General features: G+C 46.6%; 2 protein-coding genes across 2 annotated transcripts in view; one reads left to right on the forward strand and one right to left on the reverse strand.

Moving 5' to 3' along the window:
- Nucleotides 1-13,502, forward strand: part of LOC104276244 (ninjurin-2-like) — a 47,001-nt gene extending 33,499 nt beyond the window's left edge. The window contains 2 exon segments of the mRNA XM_009872483.1: nucleotides 11,407-11,638; nucleotides 13,339-13,502. Of these exon segments, the coding sequence (XP_009870785.1) occupies nucleotides 11,407-11,638; nucleotides 13,339-13,502 (396 nt within the window).
- A 7,530-nt stretch (nucleotides 13,503-21,032) lies between these two features.
- The window catches only part of B4GALNT3 (beta-1,4-N-acetyl-galactosaminyl transferase 3), a gene marked incomplete at its 5' end in the record, with an annotated part of 24,506 nt that continues 20,639 nt past the window's right edge, over nucleotides 21,033-24,899 (reverse strand). The window contains 5 exons of the mRNA XM_009872484.1: nucleotides 21,033-21,141; nucleotides 21,957-22,083; nucleotides 23,357-23,510; nucleotides 23,961-24,033; nucleotides 24,799-24,899. The exon at nucleotides 24,799-24,899 is cut by the window's right edge and continues 74 nt beyond it. Of these exons, the coding sequence (XP_009870786.1) occupies nucleotides 21,033-21,141; nucleotides 21,957-22,083; nucleotides 23,357-23,510; nucleotides 23,961-24,033; nucleotides 24,799-24,899 (564 nt within the window). The remainder of the gene's footprint in view (nucleotides 21,142-21,956; nucleotides 22,084-23,356; nucleotides 23,511-23,960; nucleotides 24,034-24,798) is intronic.

Raw genomic sequence — 24,899 nt, forward strand, 5'->3', positions numbered from 1 at the left:
CTGCAAGAGCTGAGACCTTGACAGTGGCTTTAATTACAGAGTTTGGACCCTCTGTGTGACATTGAGATCTCTTTGAGTCTATAGGGTTTGGAAAAATTTGCACCAGCAAGAAAAAAAAATCAAACAAACAATTGCTCTCTTGCTACGTTTTTCCTGCCCTTCACTCCTTCACTCTCTCCCACTCTCAGGATCAGTCTGCTGACCAGCCACCTCCAGGCATTTAGATGGGACATAAGAATAACCCACAGAGCCTGGTGCTGCTGCCCTTTTGCAAGGGGACTCACCATGCAGGCTGGTGCACAAGCTTGGGTGGGTGAGCTGGGTCTTACACAGGTCTAGTTTCTTCCAGAATAAAGTTCCATGAACACTAATTGCAGCAGATCACATAACAGCTTGGTTGCTTCCAATTCACTATGTCAAGGCAGTGAGTTGCATACTCCAGTAAAAAGGGCATGGCTGGGACACACTTCCCACTCAGGAATGGTGTGGGTGGACAGCTGCCCATTTGCCCTGTGCCAGATGTTGTTCCCTTGGCCACTATAAAGCTCTAGAAGAGGGGCAAGAGCACCCAGAGCATATGCCACAGGGCTATGCAGGGGAAAGAGGGTGAGTAACACAGCAAACATCAGGGAGAAGGCTTTCCCGGGGCACTTTAAGGAGATTTATACACACCAGGTAGTCCAAGGAAGTTGCTGGGAGGGAAGCCAAGACTGGAGGAATAGATTAACCATGTAAAGACATTTTATTTTAAAAATGAATGTGTCTCACCCAACAATTTCTCTAATTAAGGAATTATCCCTTTTTTTTAAGTTTAAGAGCCTGTTCTCCTAATGCCAGATTTATAGACTAGAGGTGCTTTTTTTGCCTTTTGATGTGAGGTGATTCCACCTCAAGGTTATGGCTGCTTCAGTTTTCTGTCACATATGGCCAAAAATACAGGTCCTGGCACAAAATTCACCCTGACCCCATCTGGATTTTCCTGTTGGTTCAGTTTCATGTAACTTCAGCTAATAGCAGCAAGACTGCAGAGAAGCCTGAGCACTTCCTTTACAATATCAGCCCGAAAACAATGTCTGCAACCCCCAGAAAAAAAGACACTAGATATGCCAATGAAAGAGGAAAATTGCAAAGGAAAAGCCAAAGGGTGGGTTTATTTGGTTCCAACAGTGGGCAAGAGCTCAGCAACCTGCAGTCTAAAGGGAGGGAAGCAATGTTGCATCTGTCAGAAAATTAGATCAGCTTCTGGGTTACTTCTGCTCCAGGCTGCCTGTGTGCTCCTAAGTGAGGGGTTTCTTTGTGCCTGTTGTAACAGGACACTCACATGTGGTGAAGTGTCTGGGTGCCACTTGAATCAGACAATAATAGCATCCCCTCTCCTTATGGGACATACCTCAGTTGCAGAAGCAGGGGATACCTCCTTCCTGACTTCAGCTAGTGACCATTTTTCCCAGAAGATGAGATGAGCAAAGAATCACTGTATTCAACACTTCACCTGTTTACAGACTTCAGATGGGCACAAGCTCGACCTTTGCTGCTTAGAAAAGAATAACTCTAGGCCTTACTAACACATTTCACCAAGTGTTTTCATCTGCTTTAAAACTCTGAACCTGTAAATCTTTCCCAGCAGAGTGGCAGACCATTTCAGAGATATCACTGACATGTTTGAGAGTTGTCTTGCACATATGAGCTCATTTTTCTTAGTTGTCTTCTGAGGATGCCTAAGAAGCAGGCTTCGCTAATGGCCCATAGGATACAGGTTGAAAACAGCTGCCTTTCCTTGTGGGAGTTTGTTTCAGTTACCTTCTTCATTCAGTCTTGCTTTATACTGACCCTTTTTGAAGCAATACCTGCCTAAATTGCTCAAGTGCTTTGCCACTCATAGGAGAAATTAAATTTAAGCCAGTGAATCTATATTCAATTAAAAAGCTTGAAGATACACCTTGAAGGGTTGATGTAGCAAGCGTAGGAGACAGAAAAGCCATTTACTGGATTATTTAGAAATTAGCTATGCTCTTCTTTTGTCCTGAAAAAATAGTGCGTCTTGTTGCTGGTAACCATCCACAACTGCTGTCAAGAAGGTGAAGCTTTGTAGTGAAGGCAAGAGACTCAGGGGTAGGATGCCAGTGTCATCCTGTACTCTGCCATCCTTCACTGATCTGTAGTGATGCCTTGTGGCTCCTCAGATGGTTCACTTATTAGAACATGGGTAATAGTTAAGTATGTAAATGCTCTGCACAAGCTAACAATAAGACCTATTAAAAATTCAGTTTAACTGTGAGGAACCTCCAACCTTTTTATCTCTAACAGAATTAGAATAAGAGGCTCTGACAGAGACCAGAGCTCTATTCTGCTATTTACTGTACATATAAATAAGTAAATACCCCCCCCCAAACCACTGCAGCATTGGAAAACCCCTAAAACATAGCTAAATGACTTGCCAGAATCAATCCAAGAACAGAAGCAATAGCTTCAGTCAGACAATAACGAAATCACAAGCAGAAATGCTAATGTATTCACCCCACATGAAGTAACGCTGAAGTCACAACAAACAAACATGACAGTTCTTCAGCCAGGCTTGGAGGGACACCACGGATGTGCTCAGAGGTCCTCGGAGGTGCTCCCACGAACACCATTGAAAACACAGTCGCGTTCCTTTCAAGCAGGGCACCTCTCCAGCTCCTCTCCAGTTTACCTATCGCCCCAGCCCGGGGCGAGGCAGCAGCAGCCTTCCTTGGCACAGCAGGCTCCCAAGCAAGAGGCAACCCCGCAAGCCAAAGCCTTAATGGAAGGGCGTTAACGCTAATTGAATCTGAACAGCCATAGTCACGCATCACTTTGCATTTTCTCATGTTAAAATGCAACAGCCATTTGTTAGAGCACTCCTAATGTGTTTAAAATCTTTTCAGGGACAGCTGATGTTTTTTCTAAGCCCAACACTCCCAAGCCACCTAGAACAGACCTGAGGTACCACTCTGCAGATTTCCCTACCCTGAAGTCCACTGCAGACTACAAGTATCTGCCCCTGTAACCCCTGTTAATACCTTGCCGGTTTCTGTATTCGATACCTAGTTTGTTCAGCCTTGAAGAAAACAATGTATAAACAATTAGGATTGAGCATTTAAGAAAGTTTAGATCAGCAACAGCACTTTTTTCTACCTCTTCTGATAGCATAAGGCCAGGTGTTCAGCTGCGAACTGACACAGCTCAGGAGTGTGCCAGTTCTGAACAGTCAGCAGATTCAGCCTTTTTAGATCCAGAGATTGGCTCAATTTCCTGGCAGAAGAGGAAGCTAAACCTGGCAGGTTTTGAAGAAAGAAAATACTACGCACCTAGGTGAGACTAAATCAGCAGGGTCTGTTTGGAGATGCTGGTGAGAACTGCAATAGGAGACAGACACTGACCCGTGAGACAATGACATTGTCAGTGTCAGTAAACATGAAACTGGAAAAAATGCTTTGTGGATGAAAGACCTTATAAATAATAAAGGCACCAAAACCCCTGAGTTTCACTGTTTATGGATGTGATTTCATCAGCTCTGCCTCTGTTGAAATCCTCAGTCATGTTCCCCCCTCCTTCCACCCAGCCTCACAGCTTCCTTTCTGTGGAGAACTCCAAGCACTGAAAAGGCGACCAGGGGCACATACATGTCAAAATCTGCAGATGAACCTGAACTCAGGTGCCTTAAAGTAAGATTTGCCTGGGAAATACTGCAAGATGTAAACTCTCCTGGGAATAAGGAAGATCATCTAATTTCATCATCTTCAGTGGTTTACCTGCCTGATTAATTCAGCCCATGTGTATTATATGTACAACACAGACACATATCGCACTTCTGCAGTAGATCTTGGCCAACTCTCTCACATATCACCTGTGTGAGCATTCTCATTGTTTTACAGATGGGGAAACAAAAACACAGGGAGAGCAAGTAGGCCATCCTAAGCCATGAAGCAAATAACAAATCAACCTTGTACTTCCTCACAAGAAAAGCAACATCAGACCAGGGCTGGGACAGTTCTGTATGCAGAGTTGCAGGTCACTGGGTGAAGAGAGCACAAGGGAAAATTGCTATATTCTTGTCCTATTCTAAAAAGTGGGGGAATTTTTTACCCATCTGTTGCAAATCACGGTCAGAGGGGAGCTGGACCTTTGGTCTGATCTAGTACAGCTGTTACTACGTTCCCTCAGTTTTAGAAATCAACCTGACTCTCCGCATTGGATGAAGACACCCTTAGACTTGGAAGAAGTTCAAATTTAGGACCTTGCTTTAGGAATGTTTTGTATTAAAATGATTTATACGAACACATTTGCTCTTTGGATCCAGCAGCAGCCTGCGATCAGGCCCAGCTTTTCTTAATATTTTGGGCCATAAGCCATCCAGCTTGGGGATTTATTCATCTTAACGTGTTTAGCTTTGTAAGCACAATGCAGTAGTTACTGTTGTGCCTCCCGGCTGCTCTTCCATTTTTTATAAACTCATTTTCTCTGCTAACCTACTTTTATTTTTTTCTTGTAAAGCTGTTTTTAGTCTTCCCCCTGCCCCTCCAAAGCACTGGGATAAAACTGGTCTGGGTGCTAAACACTAGCGACTTGAATAGGCTCCAGATTCTATATCCGGGCTTTGGAAATAATTGTTCCCACTAATCCTTTTGAGTCCACTCCCAATTCCATATATTCAAAGAGCTGTCCCCCCACCACACATACACACCCAGTTGCTTCTGTTCAACAATCAGAGATCATGCATCAGCACATTGTAATTGCTGGTGCCAAGCAGCTCGCGAGACCCCAAGCCCACTAACTGCTTCTGTGCTATGGATGGAGACTCCTCCACCAGCGTCACTTTCCTTCCCATCTTGTCCTCATCCCAGCTACCTGGGAAAAAAACCACAACCAACAATCTTCTATTCCAGCTCAACCCTGCAGCCTGCCAGCTAATTCCTGGATCCCTTCAATTCAGTATCATAAATACACTTAACGAGGGAGTTTAATATAGATTTGGTACGACAGTTATTTAAGCGATACATAATTTATGTTGCCCTGTAGCATAGGAAGCCATGAGCAGTGTCTGAGAGTGAATGGATTCAAGAAACTTGCCATACCGCAGTGCAGAGTGCCAAAGGGGCAAAAGAGTGGGGGAGGAAAGAAAAGGGGACAGCAACCCCAGGAAAGGGGATGCATGAAGGAAGAGAAGAGCTTGTTAGCAGGAAAAAAGAAAAAAGTATGAAAGAGACAAGGTGAAAGGCACAGGGTGAGAAAAGAATGGAGAAGGAGCAGATAGAAGAGGCTGAACGGCAAGAGGAGGAGCTGAACAGAAGATGCAGACAGTTACAGACAGCGTCTGCAGGATAAATATGAGACAAGGAGAAGCACAGAAAGGGAGAAATGGAGAGCAGAGCACACACATTTGATGCGACAAGCAGGTCTCTGCAGGCTGTGAGTGCCGCAGCCAGCCGGGAAGCAGAACCAACTGCCGTGTCAGCCGGAGGGCAAGGGCGAGGAGAGGCATCCCGGCTCTCATGGGGCTCTGCTGCCTCGTGACTGATCCCGTTCCCCTCCCCTGGTCCCCCCTGCCAGCCACAGCCAGGGCACTGCCCGGCTTCCCTCTCCACTTCCAACCTTTCAGCTCTGCGTGGCGTTAGGTTTTGCTTTTAGCCTTCTGCTCTTGCGTGGCCTCATTTTGGGAAGTTGTAGTGAGAATATGAGGCCAGCCTTTCAGCTGAGTAAATCAGCGAGGCTCTAATGGCAGTCTCATCCAACTGCACTTTCATCCCTTCAGTGATAGTAACATCCTGCTTTGGCACCCCTCAGCTTAAAGAGAAAGGTCCTAAGTGCTGCACCACAGTGACATTTCTGCCCAAGAGAGCTTGCCAAGTTTGCTTGCAGGTGTGAGATGAGACAGAGGAGGTGAATAAAGCAAATGGAGAGTGGGAGTTTGGTGACACTAGAGAATATGCATGGTGCTTAGCAAGCACACAGGATCTGTGCCTGCCATTTGTCCAGGCTTCCACTTCCGAAGACGCACTGGCCCTCAGCTCCTGGAAGTTACTTTTTAGTTGGAGAGCTCTCCTGCAAAGAGTTAAGTGTCAGCGAGCCATCTGTAACACTGAGCAGTGACCTGTCACAGCAGTGTAGGAACACCTCAAAGAACGATCTCCATCAGGACTAGTCCTATACATGAGAGAGCCAGAGATACCAGGAAAACACCCCTGATTTATTTTCTGGTATTTATCCAATATGAATTGAAAGCAACACAATCACTTGGCTCTGAACAGGACGCCTAGCAGGCAGGCCAGATGGCTATATTAAAAGGAAAAAAAACATTAAGCAGAACTGGACTAGCTGACAGTCTCCACAGAAGCCAAAAGCAGGAGACTGGCCTTGAACACTCAGTTTTCCTTTTGCCTGCAGCATCCATGACGACGTTTACCATTTCTTTTATTCATGGAATGCAGCCAAGATGCTTGTTGTTATGCCAAATCAGAGGGAAAAAACCACAAAAAACAGTGCCTTTGCCTTCCAGAGCTCACAATACAAGTCATTATTGACTAAAGCATTCCCCACATGTCCCTTTCCTTGCACACGTATGGCGGTGCACAAACCTTCCTCGCTGGCACGTGCGGCTCTGCGAGGGAAGCCCGAGCCGCTGCCTGGGCACATCTCTGGCCATCCCTGTGGTTCCCGGTGCTGCAGGTGACCCTGCCCATGCCCACGCACGGCATGTGGGCCGAAACCATTAAAATTGGTTCCTTTGCTCCTGAGTGAAGTGGTCTGGAGCTGCAGGGAGTGAGCTTTCCTGGAAAAGTAGAGTAGCTAATATCTGTGCACTTAAAAGTAGGAGTATTGATTGAGAGCAGGGCCTTTAATCTCCCCACCTTCTGCCTGTGGAAAGGGAACTGTACTCCTCTCCTACCTTGCAAGACGATGACTCTCTGTGTCTTTTAACCTTCATCAACTGATGTTTACAAAGTACTTCTAAAGCTGCCAACTGGAAAACACTGTGGAAAAATAGCCTAGATTTTCTCCAGTGCCTGATGCCATGTGCGTGTGTGCCTGTATGTGCAGCTGGTTGTTTATCAGCCAGGATGATGGGCATTTCCACACCTACTCCTCCGAATGCGCAGCCTGCATTCACAGCTCCATTTTCTTTGGCATCCTCCAGCATTTTCCTTGGAACTAATGTCCATTAATATAGTTTTCTCCTCGTACATCTCCCTCTGCCAGAGCACTCCCATGAAGAGGATTATCATTCTCATACTTGTGAGCCTCATGCTGTCCCACTGTCTTTTTCAGGCTGCCCTCCCCTGGGGATAAGGTCACAAAACTCAAAGCACACAGATTTGCAATTATATCTGCTCTGTCAATTTTTTTTTTTCCTCTGAAAAATAAGACGAGAGAAACCGTAGGGTTTTTTGGTGTCTCTTTTTTTTTTTTTTTTTTTTTTTTTGGAAATTGTCCAAATCACGTTAAGAAAGCTCTGTTCTCCCCTCACCCCAACATTTGCAAGCTTTGGAGAGAAACATTTAGATGAACCACCCTCTAAAAATTTTCAGAAGAAAGTAGCTATTTCTTGTCAAAATAAATGCATAATAGAAAGCAAACAATTTCCCTTGAAAACTAATTTCAGTGGAAATTTTTCAGGTCCCTTCAGTGAGCTGTGGAGTTCGGCATGCCCCCTGGTGCTGGAGCCAAGTTTCGCAGGCCCTGGGACCTGCCAGCTTCCTACAGCTGAACCTGAGATTTAGTTTAAAAAGAAAAAGTAAATCAACAAATAACCCATGCTTGTGGTGATATTCATCCTTCTTTCTGTAAGAATTCCCACAAAAATTAAAAATAACAACAGAAGTGAGAGTTAAGTACCTGAGTGTGTTTGTGCTTTGAGTAAAAATAAAGCCTCTGACTTAGAATGGGTGCCTCGCTGTGACCCTGTAGTGACCTGTATTGCTGTGCCGTATTTACATGAAAGGAAGCAAAAAGGGGATTTGGCTGAGGTCAGGCTGAAGCCAGCAGAGTCTTTGGAGAAGAGGCTGCCTTATATGGAAAGCCAAGATCCAGAAATGGGACATGGTAGCTGAGCTCCATCACCAGTTCAGTCATTGCTGTGGTGTGCCTGGGCTTATTTTAAAAGTCCTGGTATCGCTGACCTTAAAAAGCAGGCAATAGTGATCCATCCCCATTTTGGGAAAGTGCTGCACCCTGGCTGGCATTGTTTTCCAGCAGACAGGCTGGCTCTGCAACAACACTTGCAAGATGAACTTGGCCTCTGACTGCCAGATCCAGGTTTCCTCTCCTTGATGCACTACAGAGAAGAAAAGACAACAATCCCTGCTAACAGAAGGGGAACTAGAAGTCACTAGAAAGACACTAGCTCTAGCCTGATGACATAAATCTCCTTGATGAGCCTTCAGGTATGTCCTGTGACTTGATTTAAGGCTCTGTTTGCCAAAAGTGAATCATTTAATCTCCCAAGCGATCCCATGTAATCCCCCACAGCTGGCCTGGCCTTCCCACTGCTGGGAACCCTGAGCTGCTTGTGAATCAGCTCCTGAGCCCCAGCAGTTCACAGGACCGAACTTTAAGAGAAAGCAAAAGCAGAAACAGTCCCACTTTGAAAAGCTAGGCATACAGTGCGGCAGCTCCAGAAGTGCCACAGCCGTGTGTTCATGCCTCACAGATGCAGTGGTTAGCTAGTGACAGCTATGGCACCAGGCATCCCAAGCAAAGTCATCCTCTGGCATTAACTGAAACGCCAGGTCTCTGAAGACTGTTGGTTTGTTTAAGTCTCTTGCTATTTGAGACTCCAGGCTTGCATTTGCAGCTGCTGGACTAGACAGAATACTTTGTAAGTGCCAAATCCACAGAGGAGCTGGATTTCTCTAACTGGCATCTTAAGAACTCCTGCAAACTGCTTGATTGCTTAGCTGCCTAAATGAAGGCTTGGTGTCTAATTTGCACAATCCGTTAACCTTTTGGCCACCTTTGTGGATCTGCTAAGCCTGGGCTGACAGAACTTTGAAACAGGAATCAGAGTTTTCCATAGCTCGTTGCAAGGGTTTCCCAGATCCAGTGACTCTGCACTGGTGAGCGGTGGCCGTCTCTGCCTGTGATATCATGTCCCAAACAGGGGGACATGCAATTGCACTCATCCACACAAGAAAAGCCCATGTGAAGGCTGTCTATTTTCATCACTTAATCATCTGGGACACAGAGCTCACTAGATCACAACTTTGCCTCACTTCACACTCAAGGTAAAGAAGCATGGGGGCAGCTCAAAAGGAGTATGTGTTAGAGGAAGTGTTTTCATTCAACAAGAGCTCATGACTTGCTTTATTTGTCTGCACATAAGCACCTGGGAACAAATGTCTTAGCCTCCTTGTACCAGTCACTCATTTAACAAAAGCTCTGTCTTCTTTGTACAGTGTCCTTGTTCTCACACCCTTAACTCATCATTACACAGAGATAAACTATCAATGCCCAGCCTTGTGACGCAGCAGGGATGGCTGACTCTTAAGGAATAAGGAAAAAAACATGTGAAAGGGACCAAATCTCCAACCTTGCACCATTTGGCATAGTTACCACTCTATTGCAACAGGACCAGGTGCTTTTAAGTCAACTAAAAGGGGGTAGTAACTGAATATAGGTTTTTAAGATGTGAGCCCAGAATCAGAACTTTTGCTGGCTTCCTTTCCCCAGGACACCTCTGTTCTGCCCGAGACACCAGATAGTAACTTTTCTCTAGACTTTAACTTTTATTTCCTTCTAATATCTTTTCATTTCTATCTTCCACAGCAAGAAATACATGTTTTGCAAAATAGCCTCTTAACCACAGTAACTTTACTATTAGAAGCTACAAGAATTACAGTCTATAAAGTGTATATATATATGTACATATATGTATGTATGTACGTATAAGATAATTCCCAAAAGCACTTTCCTACCCCCAGGTGACCCCTTAGGGATCACAGTTCACCGGCACTTCAAACTGAACACAGCCCTTCCTGCTCTCTTTTTAGTACGCATCTTTCTCACATGAGGGTGGTTGCTGGCACAGGTCACAACTGCCTTCCAAAACTCAGTCCCAATTTCAGTATGAGACACACACACATGCAGTGCTCTCCCAGGATTACCAGCTTTGCCCACACTCCCACTCTGGCATAGAAAAAGCCAACTCTTGCTCAGGGATGCACAGAGAGACCAGAGACAACAGCATGAAGCACCAACCATAACCCTTTCCTAGTATCATGTTTTGAGCAAAGACTACATTTTGTACTTTATCTGGTACAAAAGGAACAAAATAGGACTTACCATTTGATACAGGCACAGCCCTAACTCCAGTATGAAGAAATCTCTTTTACTACTTTCAGCAAAAGAGGTCACCTCAGGCCCACTCCTGGGCATTATCTCCAGGTTTAAAGGGTTATCCATCAGACAGCACTGAAGGCAAGGTTGCCAGTCATCACTACAGCTGACAAAAGGCTGATGACCCAGAACTAAAGCCTGTCTGATATATGGAAGTGTTGTTTTTCTTTCTTTTTAAGAAAGAGCATAGCCAGCTGAAGATACAACCAAATCTTTTGTTATTGTTGCCTTTGCTGGTGACTTATTACCAGGTGATGACAGTCCAGATGAATTGAAAACTATTGTCCTCTTTTCCATCACTTGGGTCACGACAGCTAACAGGTGGACTCATTTAAGAGAGATATCGGCAGACAGCTAAAGGCAGCCAAACAACCTACAGCTTGCAATTAGGTTAAAGGCAATCAGGTGATTTACCCCTTGTAAATAACTGTTTCTTTCCACTGACAAAAAATGTGCCTGAATGATTGAAGTTAGGTGTGATGTATCCCATCCCCTGTCTCAGTGCATTTCAGTACCTGATGTTTTGAAGAAATAGTGCCCTTGGTTTCAGTAATGAAAATGTGGATTGTCCCATCTGCTCTAGCATCTTCCCTAAGAGGGTAGCCAGCAAAAAGTGTTCAGAGCTGATATAAAGCCTGGCCACCAACAGCCCTTTGAACACCCAACCCAACGAGAACATCTTCTTCTAATCCCTGTAAGTTTGAGGCTTGTCCGTGCCCTGAAGGAAGAGAATTTAATATTCCTTGCAAAATCCCTGGCTCTGGGTAATCTATGTTATTGTAACTCTGGACAAGCTTATTTTCCACAAAAATACCCAGTATTTTTCTAACCTCGCTGAGCTCTTGATCACCACAAATATCTTGTGCCTATTAATATCATGAGGTGACTGTGAGGGGAAACTGGGCACTCCCAACACATTTAAAACACGCAACTTTTGACTCTCTCCCAGGCTTTCTAGATAAACTCCGTGGGGAGGCAGCAGCTCGTTCAACACAGATGGATCTGTTGGCTTAGCAATTGTACCAGTTCATGTGATTTCTTCTGTCTCCCCAGGGTGTGAATCCTCACCTCCGGATTAACGGGCCGATGAACATCAACCACTACGCAACGAAGAAGAGCGTGGCGGAGAGCATGCTGGACGTGGCGCTGTTCATGGCGAACGTCACACAGCTGAAAGCGGTGCTGGAGCAGGGGCCTTCCTTCCAGTACTACACCACCCTCATCGTGCTCATCAGCGTCTCCCTCTTCTTCCAGGTGATGATTGGGATTCTCCTCATCATCACTGGTAAGGTGGCCACCAAGGCGCATCCACCCTGACAGGGTGCTGCAAGGGTAGAGCACCCCATAGCTTGGCTGGCATGGGAGTGGGAGATGCCTCTTCCCTCAAACCACTCCCCTCTGGCTCCAACCAGGGCTGAGGGAGTGTTGAAGACAGTTTCATGTAGGCAGTGGGGAGGTCTGTGTTACTGTTTTTCAAAGTGGTGAGGAGAGTGGGTTTTCTTCTCTTGCACAACAGCTCTGAGCATTACTCCTCCTTCTCTTCCCCACTGCTGAGTCCCTGTCATAGGGAGAGAACTGAGTTTTGGGCTTCTTGCTGCCCATCCTCTAATGTGCCCCTTCATGCAGCCCCTGCATATACTACATTTTATCTGTATCTTCCACCTCTCTTAGGCTGGGGCCTAACAGAACAATTTGGGTAGAGATATTTCATGTGCTAACCTCATATTTAACGAATCCCCAGTTATCCTAGTGCTGTATCCTAGTGTATCCTGTATGACAGATAGTACATTAACACTAGCCTTTCAGACAGGCTTGCCCAGTGCTCCATCTGATACAGGAGTTGCTATATTTCAGCCTCCAAGAGATGCTCAGTATTAAAAGTCTGCAGAATGCTGCCTTCTCCTGTATATCCTATGCATTTTTTTTATGTGGCTCATCAGATCAGAGGCGTTGGGAAATCTTGTGATGTGTTCCTTTCCCAGCCACCCACCCGTGGCAGCGTTGGTGACTGGAGCCAGCTGTGAGGAGAAGGGGGTAGGGGGACCACAACTGAGGGCAGGGAGTCACCAGGCTGCCATTCTCATGGCTTTTACTGGCCAGACAACCCCAGTAACTGGGGCATTTCTGTGTCTGAACTCATAAATGCCCATCAGCCAGGGCTGATCCCTTTCGTGTACCTAGTAGTCTAGGGGTGAGGACGGGGTTGATAGCTGTGCCAGCACGTATGTGAGATCTGGGCGTCAAGGAGGAACTGGGCAGGGAGTCACCAGGCTGCCATTCTCATGGCTTTTACTGGCCAGACAACCCCAGTAACTGGGGCATTTCTGTGTCTGAACTCATAAATGCCCATCAGCCAGGGCTGATCCCTTTCGTGTACCTAGTAGTCTAGGGGTGAGGACGGGGTTGATAGCTGTGCCAGCACGTATGTGAGATCTGGGCGTCAAGGAGGAACTGGCCTCATAACAATGCCCATCAGCCAGGGCTGATCCCGTTCGTGTACCTAGTAGTCTAGGGGGGAGGACGGGGTTGATAGCTGTGCCAGCATGTATGTGAGATCTGGGCGTCAAGGAGGAACTGGCCTCATAACCAGGGTGCAGTGTTGCTGACCTTGTCCCCCATGTCACCCAGCCTACCTCTGCCACGTCCCATGGCCATGTGGTGGGAGGAGGACACATGGCACATGCCTGGCTACTGTGCAGCAGTAATTTGGCTGTTCAGGGCTGGCCTGTTGGAGGGCTGTGGCACCTCCATGACAAAACAACGACATGACATTAAAAAAATATGGTTTTTTCTCTGTTCTGTCCCCCTCTGTCATCTGAGAGTAAACTGCGGCCGCTGTAAGGTCCTGGGATTATTTCTCCAGTTCTGTGGCTTCAGTGCCCAGGGGCACCGTGGACATTCACCAGGAAGGAAAGGCTTGCAGGGACTGGGGGACTTGCAGTCAAGCTACAGATCTCCCTTTCTTTTTTGCATTGTATTGCATAGCTCGTTTGAACCTGAATGATGTTGCAAAGCAACCCCGCCTGAATATACTCAACAACGCTGCCACAGCCCTCATCTTCATCACAGTCATCCTCAACATCTTCATCACAGCCTTTGGGGTGCAGAAGACTGGCCTCTACCCTACCAGGAATTTTCGACCTTATTAAGTCACAGGACAATGAAGCCAGGTATGAAAGGGGTGAGTTTCCATCACTGCCACCCCCTGGATGGGCTCTCAGTCTCAGAAAACATTGCAAGGTGGAGAAGGCAAAGCTGCACAAATTAACAAAGCCTTTCCAGAGGCACATTGTTGTCCCACAAGTATCTGGGGGTGTTGAACAAGTTCCCTCGGTGGAGGAAGATTTCTCCTTGCTTGGTCTTTAAAGCAAGAACACTAAATATCCCAACTGCTGAGATTTATCAGCAGCAAGTGGTTTTCAGAAGGCTATAGACCTTACACTAGATACAGGGAGCAGCTGTGGACAGGAGATAAATTTGGGAAAGAAAACTAGGTGTGTTCTGGGAGGTACTCAAAGATGGCAGCGTTATCTGAGAAGAAGAATAGGAAGGTGCTGACAAGGTGGGTCTGAAAGAGCTTGTCACAACAGCCAATGTGGTTTGGCAGGGGCTGTTTTAAGAATCTAACTCTCATTTTTAAGAGATAGTCTTTGAAAAGAAGTCCAACCAAATGCTTGGATTCCTATGTCAGGTCAATGAGGAAATGACATGTTCTTAAGTCAAAAGTCCTTTAGGTCAAGAAGCACTTGCTTACATGCCCTGCAATGTGTAAACATAGTTTAAATGCAATATACTGGAGCAATAGCCAGCAAGAAAGCTTGACAGACACGTGATAAGATGAGGGAGGATGCAAAGGCCAAAAGCCTCTATACAACCACTGCTGGTTTGGGATCCAGAAGGGTGAGAGCGCTGAAGAGCAGCACCCCACACCCATATGAGTGGCCATGGCAATGAGCGACCCGTTACGCCGCGATGGCTCCTCTCTGCCCGTGCACCACGGAGGAGCCTGCTGCAACCTTACCGCTGCTTCTTGTCTTCCCTGCAGGACCTGAGCAGCGCGGCTGGCGGGAAAAGCTCTCCTCTACATTTTCACTGACCTCAGCAGTAGCCCGATGATGAATTCAGAGAACTGGGTCAATCTTTCAAAACTGTGTGTGTGTGTCATGGTATACCGGTCCCTTACTGTAAGGCTTCTGCAGTTCTGAGGGGGTGAAAACATTGCCTTCGAAAGCCAGAGCAAACTTTGCTAAAGAGAGCTGCAGGAACAGTAGCAGGTACACAATTTCAAAGCACAGTTCTGTAAATCTCTCTTATTTTAGTTGCCTGCTTCATATAGTCAATATTGGCTCATTTTGTAGAGAAGACTGAGCAATTTACTTTGTAGGCTACATAAACAAGGAAAAATCCAGCTGTTTTATCTGAAGCATAAGTTGCCATACTTAAATCAATGCCATCTAATAGTGTACCTCCACAATTCTGGAATGGATTTCTCAAACTGAAAAAAAAAAAAGTTCTCATGGGAGGATAGGTAAGTGTGTGTATGTCAATGTAGCTAAAACCAGCTCAGATGTTTTCCTATTTTTTTTAAAATTAAATGCAACACAGTTAAGAGAACAGACAGGTATTTCTAGCATTGAAAAATCAACAATAACAGAAAATAGATATTATGGTCTGATGTCATCATCAGGGACCTATCAGGAATGAGGTCAGAACAGCTTGATAATATTTATAAGCAAATTAAAATACATTATACATAAGGAGACACTCTAGGCTTATTGCCACAATGGGAAATGATAGGTGCATCGTGTATTACTTTATTAAAAAATCACCATTATAGTTTAAGGTCTTAAAACTAATATAAACGTTTTTAAATACATTATTTTTATATGGGCAATGCTGGTAATTATCTTGTATTAGAACAGTTTGCTTCCTTAAGAAAAGTCTTTGAATTATTGATTTTTCAGGTTTTTTTGAACGAGCAAAACTTTTTGATCTTAAATCTGTAATTCTGTAGTCATGCTAAAAGTAACAGTATTTTAATAGCCCAGTGTAAGCCTATTCAAATCATTACATGCTTTTCTGATTATTAAATGATTTTTTTCATTGTATGGCAGAATCAGAGTTTCATATGGACTTTTTGTTTTCCATACTCTTGCCACAACTGAGAAAGAAATGTAACAAAAATGTCCACATATTGATCTTCAGGAGCTACTGGGAGCTCAGAACACTTCAAAAAATGAGATAAGGGCAGATTTCATTTGCAGTCTCTATTTGACTGTGCACAACTAAATTTCTGTTTGAGTTACAGGTGGTGCTTTTTTCTGGAGAGAGCATGAATGATCTTGCCTACGAAGGCTGGCGGGTAAGGCTACAAGCCACCAGCAAATGACAGTGACTCTTTTTGCAGCTGAAGGAAAGTTACATAGAAAGAGTAGGGTGGAAAATGCCTGTTATGTATTTACCGGAACGTAACTCAACAAAGCTGAGCACAGCCTGAGATCTCTCTGGTGAAGTAGGTAAAGCCTTGTCCTCCACTTTCCCCAGGGGACGGCAGGTCTGGAGTGACACTGACTTTATGCTTGTCTTGGTCTCTTCTGAGACCAACAGCAAACAGAGGTGAGTGTTTCCAGGAAACCTCCGAAGTCATGTTCTCCTCTAGATAAAGACTTCACTGTAGAGGCAGCAGAACTAGTTCTAGCCAATGCAAAATCATCAGTTAAGGGATTTCAGCCACTTACTGGCCAGTTGGGTTCATGAAAAGGCAAAAAATTATGCATCCCATGTGCAGATGCCAAATCCTGTGACTCACTGCTTCACAGAGCAGGAGGCAAAGCAATTAGCATCGATGACTGAATAAAAAGAGAGAAAAAAAAATAGAAAAGTTTCATCTGGGAAAGCAGCGGTGAAGGGAATTTCATTGCCAGATCCAACATCATCATCTCAGAGAGCTGCCAAGTCAGGTACGGCTGCGTGCAAGCCTGCCCGAGCAGAGAGGGCTTCACGTCACCCAGCCCAGGCCAGCAGAAGACCGACAGTGCGCTGGAATGCTTTTCCCCCATTTCTCATTATGATGGAATCAGTCTCATTAGTAACCTTGGCTGCCTTTTTCTCTCTCCATGTCTGATTCCCATTTCTGCCAAGCTTTTTATACTCAAAGGAAACACAGTTGAAGTGAAAAGAGGCCAAACCTGAATTTAAATAAGCAGTTGCGGTAAAAGAGCTGACCTCCCATTTGTGTTGGCCGTGCCAAGCACTGAGCTCAGGTCTAGGCTCTCACATGCGGTCTTCTCCAGGATTTGTCCCCTGCTTGCAAGAGGGACCACTTCTCTGCATTCTCTTGTGAAAGTACTTGTGCTTTCCTGTCCAATATTTCTACCTTGTTTCACATGCTAAACCCAGGAAGACAGGAGAAAAATTGTTTTGTTGCCATACCACTTTCTATATAGGGACTGAAACGGGTCTCACTCTGGAATAACGTGGTTCACTGCAAAGCTCTCCCTGGCTTAGGCAGAGTGACCTGTCTCTCTGGTATTGCCTACGCCTTCAGATACAGGAAGACAGAAGAGCAACACCTGGTTTCTAATCCTAGCTGCATGGTGATGCAGGTTTGAGTAACACACGGACAGAATTGAGCTCTTGTAGGAAGACAATGTATTTATAAAACATGAGGGAGAATCAGTGTATCCCCCCAGCTCTAACAGAGAAGTGGCCCAGGAGTCGTCTTGAAGGCACAGGGACACTTTAAGGCAGGTAATTCAAAAGTACAATTCAGATTTTTAACACAAGGCATCAGTGTCTTAAAAACAGTCAAAATCAGACATTCGTAGGCAATGAGGTGAGATGTTCATACCCGGCAAACATTAAAGACAATGACAAAACAGGTCACATTATAATTTTCACACAATATATGTCTCTCAGAATAAAAGCCAGCCTTTCTTCATTCCCTTCGCTGACCTACAAATCAAGTGTCAGTCCCACAACTCAGAGTCCTGAAGACAGAGTCGGCGTTTGTGGGCAGATCCCCATTGCCATGTACCTTGTGCTTGGGGTCCCAGAGTTCCCAGCCTGGCCACATCCTGCCTCAGGGAGGTCTCTTGTGCAGCATGACCCATCATCTCCCCAGCTCTCTCTAGCCAGAAAGCTCCTGGAGCAGCTCCCTCCTGCCTGCCTGATGCATAGGAAATCCCACACAACCCATTTCCTCCTGCTGCCAAGGCAGGACACATCCAGGATATGTAGGAAAGCCAGAAACTTGGGGCAGATTTCACTGCAAAGTCAGGTACAGCTTCCAAAAAAGATCCTGGTGACAGAAAGGAGATTAACTGCTGGGGAGAGCCAGCTTCCCAGCCCTGGTGAAGCAGGTTCCCTCTTGCTCTCCGGGAGCCATGCTGGACCAAGAGAAGAATCCTCCTCGCAGCAGCAGTGCACGCCATGCAACACTAGTGACGGGGCAAGCCACCTGCGAGTCAGGGATCACGGTAGCCTGGCCACTCCCCTGGATGGCCACATCCTTGAGCTGCAGGGCTGTGGGTGCCTTGCTCCCTGCTCTTCCCCTCTTTGTGATTCTCTCTGGGGAGAAACACTGTTGGTTGTTTTGGAAGAGGGGCAGCAGCCTCAGAGCAAAGCCCAGTGCCACTCCTGCAGGATTTGCTGCTGGCCGGCAAGGTGGGGAGCATGTGGCCCCTTCTCTCCCTACAACCCACAGCAATCTTTGGGCATGTGGGCTGGAAGGCATCTTTTGTCCTTATGGGCTCTCTCCAAGCTCCACCATGGAGTCTGCCAACTAGTGCCAATTACTATTAATCATGTTTGCTACTGCAGAGCTTAAATGCCAGCTAAAAATCCCCACTGTGCTAGAAAGGGAAGCACATTTGTGACAGCAACTTTGACAGTGGGGATACTGGCCATCAAGAAACTGGACTGAAACCCACTAACTCCTGACATCTCCACCAAGGAGACCTCACAAGACAAACAGTTCTGCTTGCCACTGGCCTGGGCTACCACATGGGAAGGAAGGAGCACAGTCAGAGCTAAAGCATGGGGGAGAAGTCCTGAAATTCCGCTGGTAGTGCTGAAGTGAGGGCTGCACTCTATTTTCCAGTCCTGTCTTTGCCTACTGTCCTCTTTGGTGAGGAAGAGAGGTTATTCGTATCATTTAAGCCAAGGTAGTTACCTTCTGGATGCACGTAATTCTTGCCAGTGTCTCCAGTTGAATATCAGCTGCTAACTTTAGGTGCTACAGACCACATCTAAGCCAGATGTGAAAGAACACGGTATGAATAACCCTTCCTCCCATTATCTGCATTAATCCATACACTGAATCCATATTTTCTGCAAAATGGGCACCATTCTCTGCTTTGTGGGGCCAAACAGCTGGGTCCTGCTAACGCCTCACTGTGTCCCGTTGCTGGCCCTCCCCGCCAGCCTCTCCCCATTCCACAGGGATTGCGTGCCAGAGCCAGCCCGGACAGGCTGCAGAGGTGCAGTCCTGGGGCCTGGAGAGCAGCTCACCTGCACACTCGCAGGGTTGTGCCTGTGTTTGAGTGAAGTACAGGCTCTGACATGCACTGAGAGCACGACTGACGCTGCACATTCCAGGCAGAAACAGGACTTATTGCAACATTGCATCATGTGGCTCTAGCTTCCTGAACTCCTGTAACACATTTTTTTTTTAAATAATGTTGACTGTTGTCAGCCTCTTCCTTCTCACCCCAACAGCAGCGTTTCATTTCTTAGTCTTTGTATGAGGAAAAGACTTTCCCTCAATAAAAAGACTACTCTGGCTTGGGCAGAAGGCTAGGGCTGCCCCTTCCAAGATATTCAGTGTCTGCATTCTAACAAAGGCCCTGTGGACTCAGTGCCATGGCCACCTCTTATGTACCTCTCACCATAGCCACACACATTGCACAGTGAAACTTTTTGAAATCCGGCTGGCTTTTTCTGGCTCTATCAGTGACAAAACCTTGACTGAGACAAGCAGATGATTTGACAACATTTCTCTCTCCTGTGCCAGAACTGCATGTTCAGTTTTCTACTGCAATGGTGGAACTTGATGGACTTGTCAAGCACTGCTGAATTAATAATAAATGAATGTCTATTCTGAACTGGCATCCACTCCATCAGCATAAAAAGCAAACAGCTTGTATCCTGCATACCTCCATTGCTCACTTCCCAATATCCCCCTCACAGAACTGGGTGCCATGAGCAGCTTCCTATGTCACGTTCTGCCCTGAAGCTTGGAACCAGTAGCAGCCTTTCCAGCACAGTATGGGGACACTGAAGCTCCAGTGTAGAGCACTGAGTGTGATGGGATTTCTCGGTTTCTATAGTCTTATAAAACGGTTACGGGGTAAAAAAATCTTGCATTACATTAATGGGAGTTTTAGGTGGTGAGATTTCCCTGTAGCATCAGGCTGGCTGCAGGCAGGGCCTCTTTCCACAGTTCTTGGACTAATGCCAGCACGGGTCTGCCCATCCTGTTATTCACTCAACTCTCTTCTGTCCTCACTGTTCTTTGCACTCGGTGTACATGCCAAGGCCTGAGGCCACCTCCTCCGTACTGGGCCAGAGCTCCCAGGGCTGTTCCAGAGATGAAGCACCAACAGCTGTGCTGGTTCTTCAACCAAAAAGCCTCCTCTGCACATAAAAGTCAAACTATGACAAGACATAACCGTGAGGCCATAACTTATTAAATTAACCTTTAGATGCTGCATAAATGTACAGGATATAGAGAGCAGAATACTCTCCACTTTTTTTCTGACAAAATCACAATATTTCAACTAATAAAATATTGCCACTTCTTCCCTGCTAGGGTTTCCCTGATATTGTTAGGACAAACACATGTCTGTCAGATAAGGCTGCAAAGTTCCTCCTGAGATGCCCTCCTAGCTTCTGTGTATAATTGCTCCACTATCCTCAGGCAGTGGACCAGTAATTTAGGTGGAGTTGTAAGATCAACTCTTCCCACTTTGCCCAGCTACAGGCAAATGTGGCTCTCATAAGTGAAGCGTACTTGCATCTCCATCCATGGCCCACAGTTTGCTGAATATGAGCACAGTTCATTCGTAAGGACTCACAGAGAAATGCCTAAGCACCAGCAGCCTGAAGTGCCTATCAGCTCCTGCACATCCAGATTTCCTTGGGTCAGCACATGGGCATGTGGACACAATACAGTTCACAGAACTTATTTTGGTCCCCTGTCCAAAAGCATGGATACCAGAGAGATGGGCAGGGAGGGGAAATAGGGAGGGTGGTTTTATTTTTCTTTTTTTTTCATTCAAGTATTGAAAGAGAAGATGTGTTACTCTAAATAAACCAGTCTGGGCTTAGCTGGGATTTGTGTTTGTTTGGTTTGCACCATGCAAGACTCAATGGGAAATATGGCACCTCTCCCACTGTACCATCCGCCAGACTGCATGGCAGGAAATACAAGTCTTTCACTCGTCAACGTCTGCCCCGCACGCCTTCCCAGCAAGACACAGATCCCACGTCTTGGGTACAACAGTTCACAAGAGAAGCTCCTGCTCCCCTAGCCTAACTGGCCCTTCCTCATCTCTGCCGTCCCATGGGAGGGCTCTGGAGGCAGAGGAAGAGTTTTTGTGCTCGGCTGCGTGCCTCGACAAAGTGCACGTCAAGACGAGACAGTGGACGGTGCTGCCGAGCAGCTTTGGGGTTTGAGGTCACAGTGTCTTCAGCTGGCGCCGGTTCCACATGCCCCGCTTTGAGTGATACCAGTGGAAAAAGTTTCTCAGCGAGAGACGCTCCACTTCCAGCCCGGCCTGCAAGATCCTGGCAGAAAGGAGAAGGGTAGACTTAGGGGAAAGCTTGATCACAAAGATATTGGGGGACTCAGCCCCAGGAAATCTCTTTTAAGTTGTGCTGTTATCAAGAGACTGAAATCAAATTGAAGAGCCCAGAATAGCTCAGGGGTATATCATATCCGTAAGCAGTCACCTAATGACACTTGCTGAGTATTTATTCAACCCTGAGAGCAGGACTGGTCAGAAGCAGCCTGCACACACCAGCTTAGGAGGAAAGACAGCTGGCAACATGAAATTGCTTGGGATGCTAGACTCTTCTGCAGTCATCTGACAGGAAAGACAGGCCCCCAAACCTAGAACTACAAACCCAGAGGCCTAGGATTTGTACAGCACAGATCCCTCATCCTAAACCCATCAGAAATTGTAACTGTGTATTGTGATCTTTAAACGTCTCCTGAGAGTTGTTCTTCTGGGCAATTTCTGTATGTGGTATGGGAAGTCTGACGGACCCAACTTGGACCCACAGTTCACTGCACTGCTTGGAGGGGACAAAGTCTTCACAATCACCAGTGCCTGATCTGCCTGTAGCCAAACAGCAGTGTGGCTGGAAGGCACCAGGAAATGGCTCCTCTCTTCTTTTATCAGTGGCCATAGCAGTGTATCTTGGGTCTACTTGCCTACTGGGTTTGAGGTCAGGACATGCTCAAAGTCTCTCGCTGACCAAGTTTATGGTGGCATTAGTCACCTCAATCTCCTCACATCCCCGCTCCTCTGGTCATTGGTCCTCCAGGATCTAATGGGTCTTCCCTCCCGAGTGCATGAATGATGACAAAGGCTGCCTACCTGTCCAGGAGTTCCCAGTCCTCTCCTCCCCAGCGGTCCCGAAACTCTTTTGTGTTCATGCCTCCAATCTTGTCCAGGTCAGACTTGTATATGCCCAGGAGACCAAACCCATTCACCTCCCAGTAGCCTGAGGACAGCACAAAAGAAGTACAAGTATGTTGGTGCTCTGAACCATTGATGACTCCAGCGGGGCTGCCAGAGTGAGACTAAAGCTACTTTTAGCACAACGTTGACACCAGAGAGTCAACTCGGCGCCAGGGCAGAGCCAACAATACTAAGGCTTTGGGACATGAGAAAGGCTTGCGCACAAACAGCATGGGCTGTCCTATGAGCTTGTTAGCAGAACATCTCTCATCTCCTGTCTGGCAACATAGTACCTAACGTACCTGGACTCTCCCAGCTTCAAAGGGTTGTCCCTGTGCCTGCATGGCTCAGGGTGGCCATCTCTGTCTAAAGGAAAGCCTATGCTCAGATGACCTGTGCCACTTTCCTCCCCCTAACTTGGGTTGGTTTCTTTCATCTCCAGCCTACCAGATCTCCTCAGGACAGGCTGCGCCCCCTAAGAGAGAAACAGACAGAAGAGAGTAAAGGAAGGGTTTTCTAAGGTCCTCAAATCCATAGAGAGCTGTAGGAGATGATCAGGAGAAACATCATATAAAGGGTCCCTCTGGCTCTTTGATCATAGAATCATGGAAACATAGAATCATAGAAGTGTGTGGGGCTGGAAGAGACCTCTAGAGATCTTCTAGTCCAACCCCTCCACCAGAGCAGGATCCCCTAGGGCAGCCACACAGGAACACATCCAGGCGGGTTTTGAAAGTCTCCAGAGAAGGAGACTCCACAACCAGTCTGGGCAGCCTGTTCCAGCGTTCCATCACCTTCACAGTAAAGAGTTTCTCCTCATGTTGACATAGAACTTCCTATGTTCTAGCTTACACCCATTATTCCTTGTCCTAGTACTGGGCACCACTGAAAAGAGACTGCCCGCTTTCTCTTGACACCCACCCCTCAGATATTTATACACATTAATAAGGTCCGCTCTCAGCCTTCTCTTCTTAAGACTAAGCAGCCTCAGTTCTCTCAGTCTCTCTTCACAGGATAGATGCTCAAGTCCCTTAATCATCCTTGTAGCTCTCCATTGGACTCTTTCCAGTAGATCACTGTCTCTCCTGAATTGGGGAGCCCAAAACTGGACACAGTATTCCAGATGTGATCTCAAACTCTGGGTACCTGACACTGTTAAACACTGTCCTATGCCTAGTGCACTCCCATCTAGTGGCCCTGGAAGCACCTTAAGGTCCAGACCCTGACAGCACCAGAGGAACAAATGTAGAAGTGACAGGCACTCTTCTTCCCCCATTTCCCCAGGTCTGAGCCGAAGAGGCTCCACTCCCTCTTACCGTCAGGCCGCTGTGGGGACATGCCACAGTGCAGCCTCATGACCATGGGTGCAAAGGCCATCTTGCCTTCCACGCAGTGCTTCCGGATCGAATCAATGACTCCAGCTGGGAAGTGGATGTGGAGGTCGCACAGGAAAATGATGCTATGTGGGTCCTGGAACCAACCACAATAGTTGGGGAAAAATAAAAAGGTTGACTTTAAGTAAGTCTTTCCTGAGGGGCAGGAAGACAGAGATATGGGAGTGACTTAAAGAACCATTCACTGCCACATCAGAAACTGTGATCCTAGGGGCTGGCAAAATGGCCGCTGAGTGGCTGTTAAATGATGAGGCTGAAATACTATGACCCTGGCAGAGCCAGTATCACAAAGCTGCTACTGCCAATTTCCCTCCTTCCTGATAGTCCCAGTAGGTGGGCCAAGAACTGAATGGCTCACAGCCTCCTCAGAATGAAAAGTGGAGGGATGGGAAGCACATTTACATTTTATCTGGTCTGCTAGACTATTCCCTTCCCTGAAAACCAGCAAGTTCAGTATGAAAGGCAGAGGTAACACCAGACATATACTAGAAACTTCCCTGTCCACCCCAATGTCCCCCAGGCTTACCGTCACAAGGTCTATCCCCGCCTGCAGCCCAGCAGAACGCTCAAAATTCCCTGTCAGCTTCAAGTACCGATAGCTGGGGGTCAGATGGGAAAGAGAAGTTCAGTGCATGCATGCCGGTGAGCACAGAAAGCACCACCAGCAGCAGTGCACCACTGGCATCATGCTGTGGAGCTGCCCTTGCCCCTGTGCACCCTCCTGAGGAGGAGGAGGAAGGCCTTGGCTGGTGTGAGCGCACAAGCTCAGCGCTGCTCCAAGTCTCAGTGTGCCCTGATGTTCTTCCCCCTTGTGCAGCAAGGATAGGGCTGTCCCTAGTAAAATTGTTTTCAGCTCTAGTCCAGCTCCATTCTAGGACTGGATCTGTTACTGGGGATGCCCAGTACAGAAAAGACAGGACCAGCCAAGGCTGTTTCAGATCAGAGTAGAGTAAGTCAGACAGTTATTCCAGAAAGACAGAGTCCTCAGAGGTTTCCATGCTCTCTGCCTCATTTCTCACAGCTTACTTGTCTTCTCTTGTCCTCACCCTGCCCCATTACGGTAAGACTTGCTCTCTCTTCTCTCCTGCAGACTTGAACAAAAGCCAGGAGAAAAGAGATGCAGCTGAATGGATGACTATAATAGGTATTGCTTTATAGTTTTGTAACACTAGTTTATGAAGTATATGTGTATTTACATTGTAACGACAACATATTAAAGTCTATGTGCAAGCTCTGGATGGATGTTATCTTTGGGTTTCCAGCTGCAGGAGGCTGTAGCTGGTCAATACACAGAGATGGCAGATGTGCTGTGTTTGCAGGCACACACATGTGAGTAGTTTTTTGTGACCAGGTAGTACTCATACCTGTGCAATGCAGACCTTTTCAGAGCCTTCTCTACATCCATGTCATCACTGCTGTAGTCCGTGATGATGATGTTGAAGTATGGATCCTTAGTGACTCGGAA

Source organism: Apaloderma vittatum, unplaced genomic scaffold (assembly GCF_000703405.1).
Source record: "Apaloderma vittatum isolate BGI_N311 unplaced genomic scaffold, ASM70340v1 scaffold3557, whole genome shotgun sequence".
Taxonomy (NCBI): Eukaryota; Metazoa; Chordata; class Aves; order Trogoniformes; family Trogonidae; genus Apaloderma; species Apaloderma vittatum.